Source organism: Protobothrops mucrosquamatus, unplaced genomic scaffold, assembly GCF_001527695.2.
Source record: "Protobothrops mucrosquamatus isolate PMUCROS unplaced genomic scaffold, P.Mucros_1.0 scaffold1164, whole genome shotgun sequence".
Lineage (NCBI taxonomy): Eukaryota > Metazoa > Chordata > Lepidosauria > Squamata > Viperidae > Protobothrops > Protobothrops mucrosquamatus.
Window position 1 is genome coordinate 146,837 of NW_015387379.1, and position 14,237 is coordinate 161,073.

The 14,237-nt window shown below is 37.2% G+C and overlaps 1 protein-coding gene across 1 annotated transcript in view; it reads right to left on the reverse strand.

Moving 5' to 3' along the window:
- Positions 1 to 2,576: 2,576 nt before the first annotated feature.
- LOC114922873 (maestro heat-like repeat-containing protein family member 2B) overlaps positions 2,577 to 14,237 on the reverse strand; it is a gene marked incomplete at its 5' end in the record, with an annotated part of 22,126 nt that continues 10,465 nt past the window's right edge. The window contains 11 exons of the mRNA XM_029284985.1: positions 2,577 to 2,763; positions 3,499 to 3,574; positions 4,253 to 4,331; positions 8,324 to 8,385; positions 9,556 to 9,621; positions 9,921 to 10,026; positions 11,547 to 11,678; positions 12,372 to 12,527; positions 13,115 to 13,288; positions 13,715 to 13,861; positions 14,033 to 14,060. Coding sequence (XP_029140818.1) covers positions 2,577 to 2,763; positions 3,499 to 3,574; positions 4,253 to 4,331; positions 8,324 to 8,385; positions 9,556 to 9,621; positions 9,921 to 10,026; positions 11,547 to 11,678; positions 12,372 to 12,527; positions 13,115 to 13,288; positions 13,715 to 13,861; positions 14,033 to 14,060 — 1,213 coding nt within the window. The remainder of the gene's footprint in view (positions 2,764 to 3,498; positions 3,575 to 4,252; positions 4,332 to 8,323; positions 8,386 to 9,555; positions 9,622 to 9,920; positions 10,027 to 11,546; positions 11,679 to 12,371; positions 12,528 to 13,114; positions 13,289 to 13,714; positions 13,862 to 14,032; positions 14,061 to 14,237) is intronic.

Below are 14,237 nucleotides of genomic sequence, written 5' to 3' on the forward strand. Positions count from 1 at the left end.
TAAAGAATTTATCACCAAATTGATTCCTTGAAGTTTCTTAATAGCAATAGCACTTAGACTTATATACCGCTTCACAGCCCTCTCTAAGTGGTCTACAGAGTCAGCATATTGCCCTAACAATCTGGGGCCTCATTACTGACCTCAAAAGGATGGAAGGTTGAGTCAATCTTGAGCTGGTCAGGACTGAACTCCTGGCTGTGGGCAGAATCAGACGGCAATAATGCATTATAACCACTGTGCTACCACAGCTTAATATTGGGAAAGGGCAGTAGCATTCCACAGCAAACCATCATGTGAATTCTACCATTCCATATTTACAGCCTGATTTTTAATGCAAATATGTAATTCAAGGCATTTGACAGAAGAAAAAGGCAAAGTTTGTAATTTCATCCCCCCTAATGAAGTTAATTTATTAACTTGTAAAAAACAGATATTACATTAGCAAGTTCAGTAGCAATAAAAAGAGAATCACTTACAAGGATATTTGCTGATTTACTGTGCTGAATCCATTCCTTCATCTTATACATTTGAAAGAGGCAATATTGCATCAGATTCCTGCAAAATATGCTTGCAGCATGGCAAATTTATTTCACAACATTTATTGTTTCAATACAAATGATTGAGGAAGGAGATGCATAACCTTTTCTCTTGGACCCACAATGCCTAATTAAATTATTTTTTTCCTCTTGTTGATTTAATCAATCAGAATAGAGCTGGAGGTCTTCTAGTCCAGCCCCCTGCTCAAGCAGCAGACCCTATACAATTTGAGACAAGTGGCTGCCCATTCTCTTCTTAAAAGCCTTCAGTGATGAAGCGCCCACAACTTTTGAAGGCAAGCTGCTCCGTTGGTTAATTGTTCTCACTGCTAGGAAGTTTCTCCTTAATTCCAGGTTGCTTCTCTCCTTGATTGTTTCTTATGAGTCAGAGTCCTATAGATAGACCTATTTGTTAGTCTATCCATCCTGACCCTTTGTTAGATTAGCAGTGATAGGGGTTTTCACTAAAAGAAGAAAATGTTCAAAATTGCAGAATCTGAGTTCAGAACCAATTAAACAGCCCTGGAAGACTGTTACATAGCAATCAGGTAGAGATGGGTTTCTAGTCTCAATGGCTGAAAAATAATCTAGCGTGTTCAGCAATAATGTTATTTTTTGCAGACAAGCTTAGTTTGATCTGCTCTGCTGTTTGGATTAGCTCAATCCATCTGTTTACAATTCAACAACATTTGTGGAACTCACCACCTCATTGGATTTAGTTTATTTAGTTTCTTTCACTAATATCCATGTAGGTCACTTGAGGGACCTACATAGTTAGGGGATGTTATCCAGTATAGCCAAGGAAATTTCTAAAGCTTAATGAAGTATTTGGGGGACTTGTTTTGCCACTATGTGACATAGTTGATGTCTCTTTATGGAAAGGAACTTATGGTGCTAAAAAATCATAGACCCAAAACACATTCAATCATCATTTAAAATACTAGGAAGATAATGAAAGCCAGCTGTTATAATTACAGGCTAATAGGTGGATTTGAGCAAGATTATTGGATTCCGGCACAGGAAATTTACATTTCTACCAAACAGATAAGATATATAAACTTTCTTTTTTAAAAAAAAATCTAATTTCAGATTGTCTCTCCCATCTCTTTGTAAATCTGTATTTAATTCTGTTGGATTTCTAACTCTGTAATAGACACTCCCTGAAGAATTTTAAACATCTCTTGTGACTGTTAACTGAGTTACAGAAGACAGTATTCAGCAAGTCTTATTATTACAAGAAGATTTACGTAAAGCAACGTTGCAATGTTCCAAGCTCTTCAAGTACAAACTGGCAAATCACATTGTTGAATAAGAGATGATTACTGCCTTTTTGTTCTAGAGTGTAGTCTTCCCAGAAATATCTGGTCGGTCATTCCACCAAAAGGGCAATGAAAATTAAAATGAGATGGGCCTTTGGTTTGATCCAGCAATGCTGTTTCTACTCTTGAATCAAAACTGGAGAACATCTGTATCTATTAGAGTACCCCATTTTCTTCAGTTTTATTGCTTTATCGATAGGATGAGGGTGAGTCAGTTTTAACATCAAAGAGCAGAAATATGCTCTCTATGGCATATTCATTACACACACACACACACACACACACACACACACACACACACACACACAAGATTTTGGCAGTAAAGGGTGGATCTAGTATTAAGTTGCTCTATGAGGGAGAAAGGCAGTCTCTAAATATGATAGATGATAGATAGATAGATAGATGATAGATAGATAGATAGATAGATAGATAGATAGATAGATAGATAGATAGATAGATAGATAGATAGATAAACACATTAAGGTGGAGGTAAGAAAGGATGCAAGCTTTGTGAGAAGGCCACAAGAGGTAAAGTAACAGAAGAAGGAGGTTCCATTTCTATCACCTAATCCTCAAGAGATGCATCTCCTCCCTTATTTATTCATGAATAACACTAATGAATGAAAAATGACTAGCTTCCGTTTTTCAATTAAAGATGGTTTAGAACTGAGACATCATTGATAATTGCTTTCTGAGTAGAACCTACAACCAGAAAGTTGGCTTATTGACTGCTCCCATCAAGTCTTCCAGAATGTCCCATTTCATCTCTATTTCTTTTGATATTCTCTTCCTGTCCAATGAACATGCTTAGTCTTTCTTGGGTTAGGGCATTTTCAAATGGATTATGATAGCAAATTTCTGTGTTTTCAAAATCAAATAATGCACATGTAAGAATTGTGCTCTTTAGGCTATATAAGGAATATTATATGATTCTACCATGGTTATTATACAAGTATGCTTCTTTATTATTATGCGAGTATGCTTCTATTTTGTGTGGGTGTTCCTTCAAGTCAGATTGGACTTCTGGTAATTACACAGATATTTTCATGCATTTTTGAAAAGGATTTGTTATTGCCTTCCTCCTTGAGCTGGAAGGTAATGACTGGCCCAAAATCATCCAGTTGGTTTCTGTGCTTAAGGCAGGACCTAGAACTTAGGACTCCCCCAATCCAGCACCTTATCCACTAAACCAACTGGTTCTCTATATGAACTAGATTTAATAATATGTTGAAAGATTATGAATGCTATATGGAATGTTATAATTATTGCATCATTTTACCCTTGATTGTTAATTTTCATTAATAAAAATAATTTAAAATATGATGCACATACAAGGTACTAAGCAATACTCTGTTAATCAGTCTCTGCTGGAGCCCTGTCCTCTTCCAAAATATTCTATGTACTACCCTTAACACTCATTTAGCTTTCTATGGCCACTGGGCATATTCCGTATTCACTGCGCTTCTGCTTTCTTAAACTATGTTCAGATATGGTTCCACCAATCTTGGGAATATCTCACACTTGCTGTTTTCCTTTCTTGCACGTGCTGCCATTCTGACTAAAAGAATGCTGTGCTTGGAAAACTAAACTTTATACTAGTATATAGAATGAAACATCTTCTCATTTTCTAAAGTTGGTTTTACCTTGACACAAGATCTGAGACCTTGAGTAATGCTAAGATATGTAAAGGGCGAGGCAAGATCTTCTTTGGTGAGAAAGCTACAAAGGAAAAAAAGTATTTACACAGGATGTGATATTCAGTTTGGATTCCTTCATTTGCAATATACTGTTTCAAGAGGCTATTTTGTGAACATTTATCAATCAAATATTTATTACGGTCATAGACCAGCATTAATGTGAACACTTTATGGGGTAGATATAGCTGCTTGCAAGGAACCTTTCAAGGAATGATCTGGTTCTATGTTCATAAGCCCTCTGCTGCCATCTTCTGGTTCCTGCATCCCATAATACATAAAAGACTACTATGTTTACTTTAAATGTGGGACAGCAAAGTGTGTTTTTAATCATCATGATGATCATCATCATGATCATCATCATCATGATCATCATCATCATGATCATCATCATCATCATCATCATCGATCAAAGCACAAGTTAAACCAGTCTATCTAAAAGAAATCAAAGCCAACCATCCTACACATTTTAGGGAGCACTGTATGGCACCACAAGCACACATATATGTTAATACGAAACAAATACAAACCCAGCTTAATGAAAATAGAGTAAAATAGCCAGGACTTGCATTAACCCACTAGTCAAATGAAAAGGTCTTGAAAGCATCAAACTTTTGCAGGGGTGATGAAGGAAAGGAAGGAGATGATTCCAAAGTTTGAAACCGGGAGCCTCCTGGAATGAGAAGCAAGAAGAAATAAATACTGGGAAGATTGTGATTCTGAACATAAAGACCAGTGGCTTGAAATGGGTTCTTGCTAGAATCGGAAGCCAATGAATAACACTGTAATATATAAGAAACATGGTAATTGTGTAAAGCAGGGGTCTTCAAACTTGGCCCTTTTATGACTTGTGGACTTCAACTCCCAGAATTCCTCTGGTGTAAAGGATCAAGAACAGCCCAAATGAGACTGTTCTGAACAAGGATTAAGAGGATGGAGAGAAGAACTGGAATACCCATCAGGGGAATTTTTTAGTAATCTAAGCACGAAATAAACAAAGCAAATTGTAGTCTCTCTTATTAAGGCAATGGAAAATTGTGACCATCCCTCCAACATCAATAAATGAAAGCAAAGTTAGCCGATCATCAGCAAAGGCCCTGAGATTATGGGTGGTAGAAATAGGGATAATCTAGGAATCCTGGAGACAAATGAAGGGGTGGGTGGAGTGGGATAATAAAAATGATTAAGCAAAACCAAGCAACCTAAGAGACTAAACCCTATCAAGAATGGTTAAACAAACTGGAATGTTCATCCTAAAGAAGAGAAGTCTAAGGAGAGGCATGATAGCAGTCTTCCAACACTTGAAATTGCTGTCACACGAAAGAGGGTGTCAATTTATTCTCTATAGCACCTGAAAGTAGGACCAAAGAAGCTTTACAAAGATAAGATATAAATTGAAATAAGGAGGAATTTTCAGACCAGGATAATCAGTATATTGTGGAATAGCCTGTCTCCTGGAGTCATGGGGGCTCCATCACTGAAGGTTTTCAAGCAAAGCTTGAGAATTCCTACCCAAGACAGGTGGTTGGATTGGAAGGTCTTCAAGGTCTCTTCCAACTCTCAGGTTTTATGATAAGAAGAACTATGAGTAAGGAATGAACATTGTATGTTGAAAGCCTGATAGGACTGTGTAAGTTTACAAAATACATTCTCAAAAGTTTCAAATTGTATCCACTGGCACCAAAGAAGGAGATCCTGATCCAGTTGATCCAGAAATTTAAATTGCTCAAATACCTTTTATTTTAAATGTAAATCACACTGCTTTTCTTTCACAAGTGAAAGATTTGTGTATACATCTCAAGTGAAAATGTTTAGATTAATATTTGGGGCTAGCTTTATTCTGAATCTCAGAACTGTTGGAACTAAGATTTAGTTTAGGCCTGGGCAGATGTAGATTAGCTGGGCAACAGGCATAACTGCATGTAGCCCAGAAGTCATGCACCATTTCAGACAAACAAGTGTTTTGTTGAATGTTTATCAGTCTTCACAGATGCCGTTTCCTAAGGGAAAGTCATTTGTCCTACATGCGATTCATGCTGTCTAGCATAATTCTTGAAATAGAATAGAATGGAATAGAATAGAGCTGGAAAGGACCTTGGAGGTCTTCTAATCCAGCTCCCTGCTCAAGCAGGAGGACCTATACCATTTCAGACAGGTGGCTGTCCAGTCTCTGCTTAAAAACCTCCAGTGATGGAGCACCCATGATTTCTGAAGGCAAACTGTTCCACTGGTTAATTGTCCTCACTGTTAGGAAGTTTCTCCTTAATTCCAGGTTGTTTCTCTCTTTGATCAGTTTCAACCATTGTTTCTTGTCTTGCCCTTTGGTGCTTTGGAGAATACTTTGAGCCCCTTTTCTTTGTGGCAGCCTCTCAAATAATGGAATACTGCTATCATGTCACCCCTATTTCTTCTTTTCTTTAGACTAGCCAAACCCAAGGCTTGCAGCCGTTCTTCATATGTTTGATCATCTTAGTTGCTCTTCTCTGAACTTTTTCCAAGGTCTCAACATCTTTTTTATAGTATGGTGACCAAAATTGATTGCAATATTCCAGGTGTGGTCTTAATAGGGTTTTATAAAGCGGTACTAATACTTCATGTGATCTTGATTCTATGCCTCTAGTTTATACAACCCAGGATTGTATTAGCTTTTTTGGCTGCTGCTGCACACTGCTGACTAGTCAAGTGATCGTCCACTAGAACTCCAAGGTCCCTCTCACAGTTGCTGTTTTTGAACCAGAGCTCGCCTAATCTGTACTTAAACCTTTGATTTTTCCTGCCTAAACGTAAAACTGCTTTTCTCCACATTAAAACTCATTTTGTTGGATAGGGCCCATTGTTCAAGTTGGTCAAGATCTTTTTGGATCCTGAGCTTATCTTCTGGAGTATTGGCTATTCCTGCCAGTTTGGTGTCATCTGCAAATTTGATGAGTTCCCCTTCTGTTCCCTCATCTAAGTTATTAATGAAGATATTGAAGAATACTGGGCCTAAGACGGAGCCTTGTGGTACCCCACTGCATACTTCTCTCCATGTGGATGTGGTGCCATTAAGGACTACTCATTGAATACAGTTTGTCAGCCAGCTACAGATCCATCTGATAGTGTTGTTGTCTATCCCACTTTTTTCTAGCTTATTAAGCAGCAGGTTGTGGTCTACTTTGTCAAATGCCTTACTGAAGTCTAGGTATACTACGTCCACAGCATTTTGCTGGTCCACTAATTTAGTCACTTTATCAAAGAATGAGATAAGATTGGTTTGGCATGATCTGTTTTTGACAAACCCATGCTAGCTACTGATTATAACTTTGTTTGCTTCTAGTTGTTCGCAGATCTGTTTTTTGTTTAACTTTACCAAGATCTTCCAAGATCTTATCAAAGAGGGACTGATGATCTTCCACCATTTGATTATAGACCACCAGTTTCATGCTTGTTGGATTGATCACTGCCACTTATGAACTAATAATCTCTTGCCCATGGAATAGGGGCCATCAATTTCCTGACCAATTTACTCCTGACAAATGCCTAGACAGCCCTCTACAGTTTTCTTGACAAGATTTCAGAAGTGGTTTGCCATTGCCTCCTTTCTAGGACTGAGGGAGAAGAATTGGCCTAAGGTCACCCAGCTGGCTTTGAGCCTAAGTTGGGATTACAATTCACAATCTCTTGCTTTCTGGCTTGATGCCTCAACCACTACACCAAAACTGGCTCTCAAACTGGTGTACATTTACAAAATTCAGCATGCTAATCCAAGATATGGAACAGATAAGGAAAAAAAAGAAAGCAGCTCTTCCCTAAACCAATAAAAAATTGTTGCTTGATTCTCATCAACTTTTACCAATTATTAGTACTTTATTGATCTCTGCAGGGTAGAGTTGGGTGAAGAAAGAGTGCTGAATAAGAAGGAAACCAATGGATTGACTGAACCCCAAGAAGCCAAGAATCTATTCTACATTTCTTTTAAATTCATCTCCCCTTCAAACATTTAGGACAGTGATGTCCAACCTTGGCAATTCCCAGAATTTCCCAGCCAGCATTTAAGTCCACAGGTCTTAAAGTTGCCAAGGTTGGATACACCTGCTTCTTAGAATGTTGCATCATTTTCTTACTTCAACCTGTCCTTGCCATTGTTTTTTTTAACCACAATTGTCTCTGTGTAGGAAGGTCTGATATTATTTCCTTGACTTCTATTTCAGTATTATCCACCCGCATACATATATAACCACAGTTAGCATTTTGGTTCTGCTTCTTGTCTGTCTTGCCAGTGTATGGTGAGACTGCTTTAACTATTCTGTTTTAGTAGTGTAAATCTCAACCTTCTGTTTCTTCTTTCTTTTGACAACTCAATCACTGATACCGGCTTTTCCTGTAGAGCCTTAAAAAATGTATGGAAGACAGGAAAGCAAGTAAAAGAAGGCCTGAACCAGTTTTGGGGAGTTAAGTCAAAACAAAAATCAGCATTTGTGACATGGCTTCTTTAATTGTATTTATCACAAGAAGCAGAGAGAGATAATGAGTGGAAAACAGAGAGGGAAAGTGCTTAGTATTTACCAAATAACCAACCAATTTACCAAATAACCAAGCAAAAGTCTTGATGTTCACAGGAAAAAAATTACACATACAAGTCCTAGACTGGTGTGTCATCTAAAGTTGCTTCAAGCTGACTTAGAGAAGACAGATTAGATCTTTGGATTCCATTGCTTCCACTGATGGAGGATTCTGTTCTAGGCAGATCTTCTCCCCACTTTTGGAGGATATAAGCTTCCACTGCAGCACTCACCTGGGGCACATCTAAATGTTCATTGAAACCATAGCTGATGTTTTTCTGAAGCCTTACAAGAGCTGAAAGAAGGAACAGGTAAATGATATCAGTGAAACAGATCTTCAACAATGTTAGAAATAAAGCAAATATTTGTTCTATTTTAAGTTGACATTTCAAAACCCCTCCATCATGATCTTGAAAACAAACATTGAACATTTAAGGCTGAAAGATTTTATGGCCAGAAGCTTCCTCTTGGCTTCATGAAAACTTACACATTTATTTTATTTACACAGACATTTACATATACATCAGCAGTGTTTAGCAGTAGCGCTTAGACTTACATACTTATTCATAGTGCTTTACAGCACTGTCTAAAAGGTTGACACAGTCAGCATATTTTCCCCAACAAACTGGGTCCTCATTTTACCCTCGAAGGATGGAAGACTGAGTCAATTTTGAGCTCCTCAGGATTGAACTCTGGGCAGTGTGCAGAGTTAGCTTGCAATATTGCATTCTAATCACTGCACCACAGCTCTTATACATATACAGACTCATTTTAGGCAGTTAGGCAAAAGCTTATTACTTATATCAGTAATAAGAAGGGATCCCAGAAAATATTTGCTCAGGCTTAAAAGAACAACCACATTATTTATAGTATGTCTTTTTAATCTCTAACTGAGGATAAAAGAGGGTTATTTATTTGTGGTCTCATCTTCCCTTTATTGTGCAACAACACCTCAGTGAAATGAATTAATATAAGTGATAACAAATGACCCCAACCTATGCAATCTGAATCAAATTTTCAAATCAAATTTTCTAGAAAATATTTTGCTGGGGACTGAATATTAGTAATGACTAAACTTAAGTGGGCAAAAGAGAGCCAAAAGTGAGTGAGAATACCCTTCCTCTGCTTTTCATGCATTTCTTTCTTTCTTTCTTTCTTTCTTTCTTTCTTTCTTTCTTTCTTTCTTTCTATCTACCTACCTACCTACCTACCTATCTATCTATCTATCTATCTTTCTTTTTAATCTCACTTTTCCCTCAGTTGTGAGAACTCCACAAAATTACAGTGATCCCTGCTCTAAAATATTGATTGTACCATTTTGCTACTCAAAGATCAGAGATCACGGTTAAATGGGCAAAATTTTCTTGAACAGATCTAATGCTGCTCTTCTTGGAAACTGTAAATTCAGATGTATATTTATTAATTTGTTTAGTCAAAGATAGATTTATTTATTTATATTGCTTACAAGTCAACAGAACTTGCTTAATAGGCTCATCCAGGTCTGCTACTTGCATGCATTCCAGAATGATTTCTGAAGGGAAGGAAAAAGGGAAGGGAAGGAAAATTTGAATGCATTTCAATCTTTTCAAACATGTAAGAAGTACTATGGTAAGGACCATCATGCCACCAATCTCTGGGACACTTCCCCCCCCTTTATTTAACCATAAATCCTGCATGCAAGAATTCTTGAAATAAGCATATAGCATTTATTTTTAAAATATGGTCCCCTAAAAATTCTCACATTGTGACACATCTCATTTTTTCACTCCATTTCTCCTTCTACTGATTTTATGAACTTTGCTAAAGATCTCACTAGGTCTTGTCTCTTACCTGTTAATTCAAGAGCTCTAATCTGGATCTCTTCCCACTTGCTTTGGAAATAGATCGTTGTCTTTTTCAACAGTTCTCTCCTCATTTCTGGGTTGGTATTTTCAACCTTTTTATCAAGAATAATATTGCATTTTATTTATTGCAGCAAGCGAGGCCAAAAGCTGAAACATGAAGTCTTTCTTTACTGAAGCCATGGTTAGACATATCTCACTGTAGTTTTATCATATTTTTCCTAGTTATGTTATTCCTGTAACTTTTTATAACTATATTCTATAAAACACATTTTTTAAAAAAGAGATTTTATACTACTAAATATCTATCTCTTTAAAATTATACATATTATATAATTGTATTTGTTTATTTATCTATCACATTTGTACACTGTCCATCTCATCTAAGTGATTCTGGATGGTTTACAATAATATAATATATAAACTTATATTACCTGATAGGATCTGATATAGAACAATCTAACCTAAAGCTAACCCTAACTGCTGTATTCTCAAAGGACTTTTCATTTATCAGATAGCAATAATCAGACTTTCCCCATTTTCTTATTAAAAAGCTTGGGGTGACGTATACCTTACCATGGAACAGATTGTCCCATTCTAGATTACTGTATTTGCAGTCCTGGCCAATCCACTTAAATGAAAACTTTATTGCTCTCTGTGGCAATAAGATTAAAATAAAAAGTGTCATCTCAACAAGTACAGATTACAGTTATGCAAAGATTTATTTATTTTGGGGATTTGATCTGAACATGATCTGACTGAATCTCCAAATTAGATGCAAAATTAATTTTGGACAATTTTGAATGCTTTTGTGATAGTCAAAAGCATTTTTTGCTCCAGTCAATTTTGAAAATCAAATCAACAGCCCACAAGATACTTGTATCTCCCTGTAGTCTTCTCTGCTTCAGGTTAAAGATAGCTAACACCTCCAACTAACATTTTGGTTGATGCAATCTGGGATTGAACTTGTAACTACTCTACATCACATTCTTGGTTCATGTTCAGATAGTGATTCCTTAGACATAACCTTTTGAATATCTACTGCTAACAAGTATGATCCCCCCATTCCCTACTCAAGCTGTTGATTTTTCCTGTCAAAATGGAAGAGCTAGCATTTGCCCTGTTGAGTTCATTTTGCAAGTATTTGTTTCTGCTCACTGTTCCAGCTAATTAAGATCTACTGAATCTTGACACTGAGACTCTATGGTGTTTGGTATCCTCCATCCTTTGGGTCATTTCTCAATTTGAAATACGTATCTATCCAATAAAAATGTACATTGAACCTATGAGAAAAATGTAACACATTTGTTTTGCTTCTTATTTTCCTATCCTCTCATGAAAAAAATCAGATTTCCAAAGTCACTATGGAGATGCTGACAGAGACTAAATGAGGCCCTGTTTGGGTTGGTCTATTCAGAACTGGCAAATGTTTCTTTTCCTCCTCAGTGGATAAAGTGAGGCAATATTTTGCAATTCCTCGGAAAGGTGGCATGGGTTTGGAAACAAAGGGACTGCTTTAGATACAGATTTGCTGAATGACCATAGCAACTTCAATATCCTCCTAAAATTATCCTGTATTTTACAGTATGCTAATTCAAGGATGTCTCTCTCTTACCAGCTGCCTGCATACATGAGCATGTAGATTTGGAAGAGTTAAATTAGTGGTATGGTAAAGTTCTTCAATATAGATTCTTAGTTTCCTTCTCACTAAAAACGTCATGCATTGCAGAAAAGCAGTCCTGCATGCCTGAAAAAGACAGTGGTATTCTTATACAAATCATGCGTAATAGTAGCAAGCATTTTAAATTATGAATAACTCGTTATTTATTCACTTGTCAAACTTGATATAACCCATCTTACTCTCTGAGTGACTTTTATCTTTATCCAACTCACTACTTCTTCTCAATCTAGGCCAAAAGTTTCAGAATATGTTCTCCAAAATCAGAAAAGACTGAGTGGTGCTAGCTTTTTTTTGGGGGGGGGGGAACTGAAAAATTCCAAGACTACCTTCTTTTTAGCCTAAATACTTTCAAGCCTTCATGAAGGTTCACAGTTTAATTACTGTGTTCATACAGCTAAACAAACCATAATTTGCTTAACCATGATTTACTGATAAACTAAAGCTGAATTGCACAACAAGGTGAGCCATAAAATACCAGTTGCAAGGGAGCAATAAGGAGATGGGGTTATATTGCTGCTTGTGTGCCCTGTGGGAGCAGGTGGTTGAGCACAACACAATCAAAATGCAGGACTAAAATGGGTCGTGGACTGAATTAGCAGGATATTGCTATGATTGACAAGTGTAAGAAGTAGGACTGGAACTGAGCCATACTGAGGTGAGTTATAATCAAAGTCTATGCAGTCTTCAATGAGATAACAAACTTTTTAGTCATTTTAATATTCAAGGATTATCAAATACAAAATTTACTCTGGAACTTACCTCAGATACTCTGGGATTGGGGTCACGCTGGTGTATTAGAAGGGACACCAAATTACTTCTGGCTTGGATAGTAAAAAATCTTTTGTATCTAAACTTTGTCCAAGCAGCCAGGATGCCAAAGAGACATAGTGCAGCCTCACGAAGGTCAGCATTGTCCTATAGCCAGAAAAAAACCCACCATATTTTTCCATAAGCTTAGACTTCCTGGTTTGTAATATTGCTGCAAAAAATACATCGGGCTTAGGCTGAAAACCATATGGAGGTTCACATATCAACCCTGAAAAATCTTAGTTAAACTGTGGTATTTGTTACCATAGTAACAGCTGATGACAGATGGCTTCAAATGGGAATTAGATCCATTCATGAAGGGTAAAACTATCAATCGCGCAATTATGGAATTTTATTTTGAATTTAGCAGTCCTAATAGCCTCCCCCTTAATGATAACGAACTTTCTTTTGTGTACATCAATGTGTAGGAAAACAGTTTGTTGTGCAGAGGGATGGAACATTAACTAAGCTAAGTAGGGCCTTAGATATTTGCTCCCAAATCCTACTCAGATGGCCCTGCTGTTTGGACTTTATCCGATGTATGCTGAGCAATTTGTGAGAAACAATTTTCAGTATCTTTTAAGCCTGTTATTTGTTAAGAGTGAAGAAACAACCTCCTTAGGACCATACCACACTGGGTATAGGCCTTGACCCTCTCAGCAGTTCCTAAACAGGGAAGTCTATCCTTTGCTTACATCTGCCAGGTATGAGGTGGTCTTCAGAGAGATGTCTTTAAATAGGAAACCCACATCTTTCCCCTTCAGGTGTGGAAAAATCAGAGCAAGCAACCTGAGACTCTCCAGAACCAACTTTTCATCATACAAAGCTCCAATCAGGACAGCTACAATGGTCCTCTTCTGTCCTTTCACCTGTAAGGACATAGGTTAAGAAGGCAATTGTGAGTATGCCTGTAGAAAAAGATTTTATAGCACATTTATGGGATCTGTCAAGGCATATACTATGATCAGGTGGATATTGTACATCATACTAAACCATGATTTGTTTAAATAGTTTGTTGAATAACTACAGTTGCTTGAGTTCATTGTTCCAAACTGATTTCCAAATCATAATTGTTGGATTTAAACCACATGCTTAAGTCATCAGCTTTGCAATCTATGTGGTATGAACCCTTTCCATGTGCAGGCAACAACATTGAATGAACACCTTCCATGCCCATTTTTCCTAGCCAACAGTCCAGTGTCTGATTCTAGATCTACTTCACTGAAGGGGCAAGAGTGTGTCTGCCTTCAACATATTTCACACATTTTCTGCAACCTCAACAAGCAAGAACTGACCTTGTCAGGAGCCACAAGGAGAAGGTTCCCAAGACCACGGATTGCCATCTGACGGATCCCAGGATCCCAGTCTCCTGCTCTTAGCATCATGATTGGGAGGAGAGATTTTAGCTGCAGTTTCTCTACCAAAATGGGATCTTGAATCACCTACAGTAAGTCAATGTATTTCATATTATGCTCCAACATCATGTTATTTCATTTTTTTCCTGTTCATCTATCCATGTGCCAATTAAAGTAACTAACAGGCTAGGATAAAATATAAATAAGATAAAACTGATAAAACCCACTACTCCAATATTATTAATAGTGCAATTTTACATTTGTATGAAGAGGAAAGTCTGAACTCCTTATCAAAAAACAGAATATATAAGGGCGGAACACAAATCAAGACCTAATACATGCCATCAAGTTTTGGTCAGTTTCCTGCTGAATTTTGGTCAGTTTCCTGCTAAAGTTTGGAAGAGTTGAGGTCTTTGGATGGGAAAATCATAGGGCTGGAATGGATCTTGAAGGTCTTCTAGTC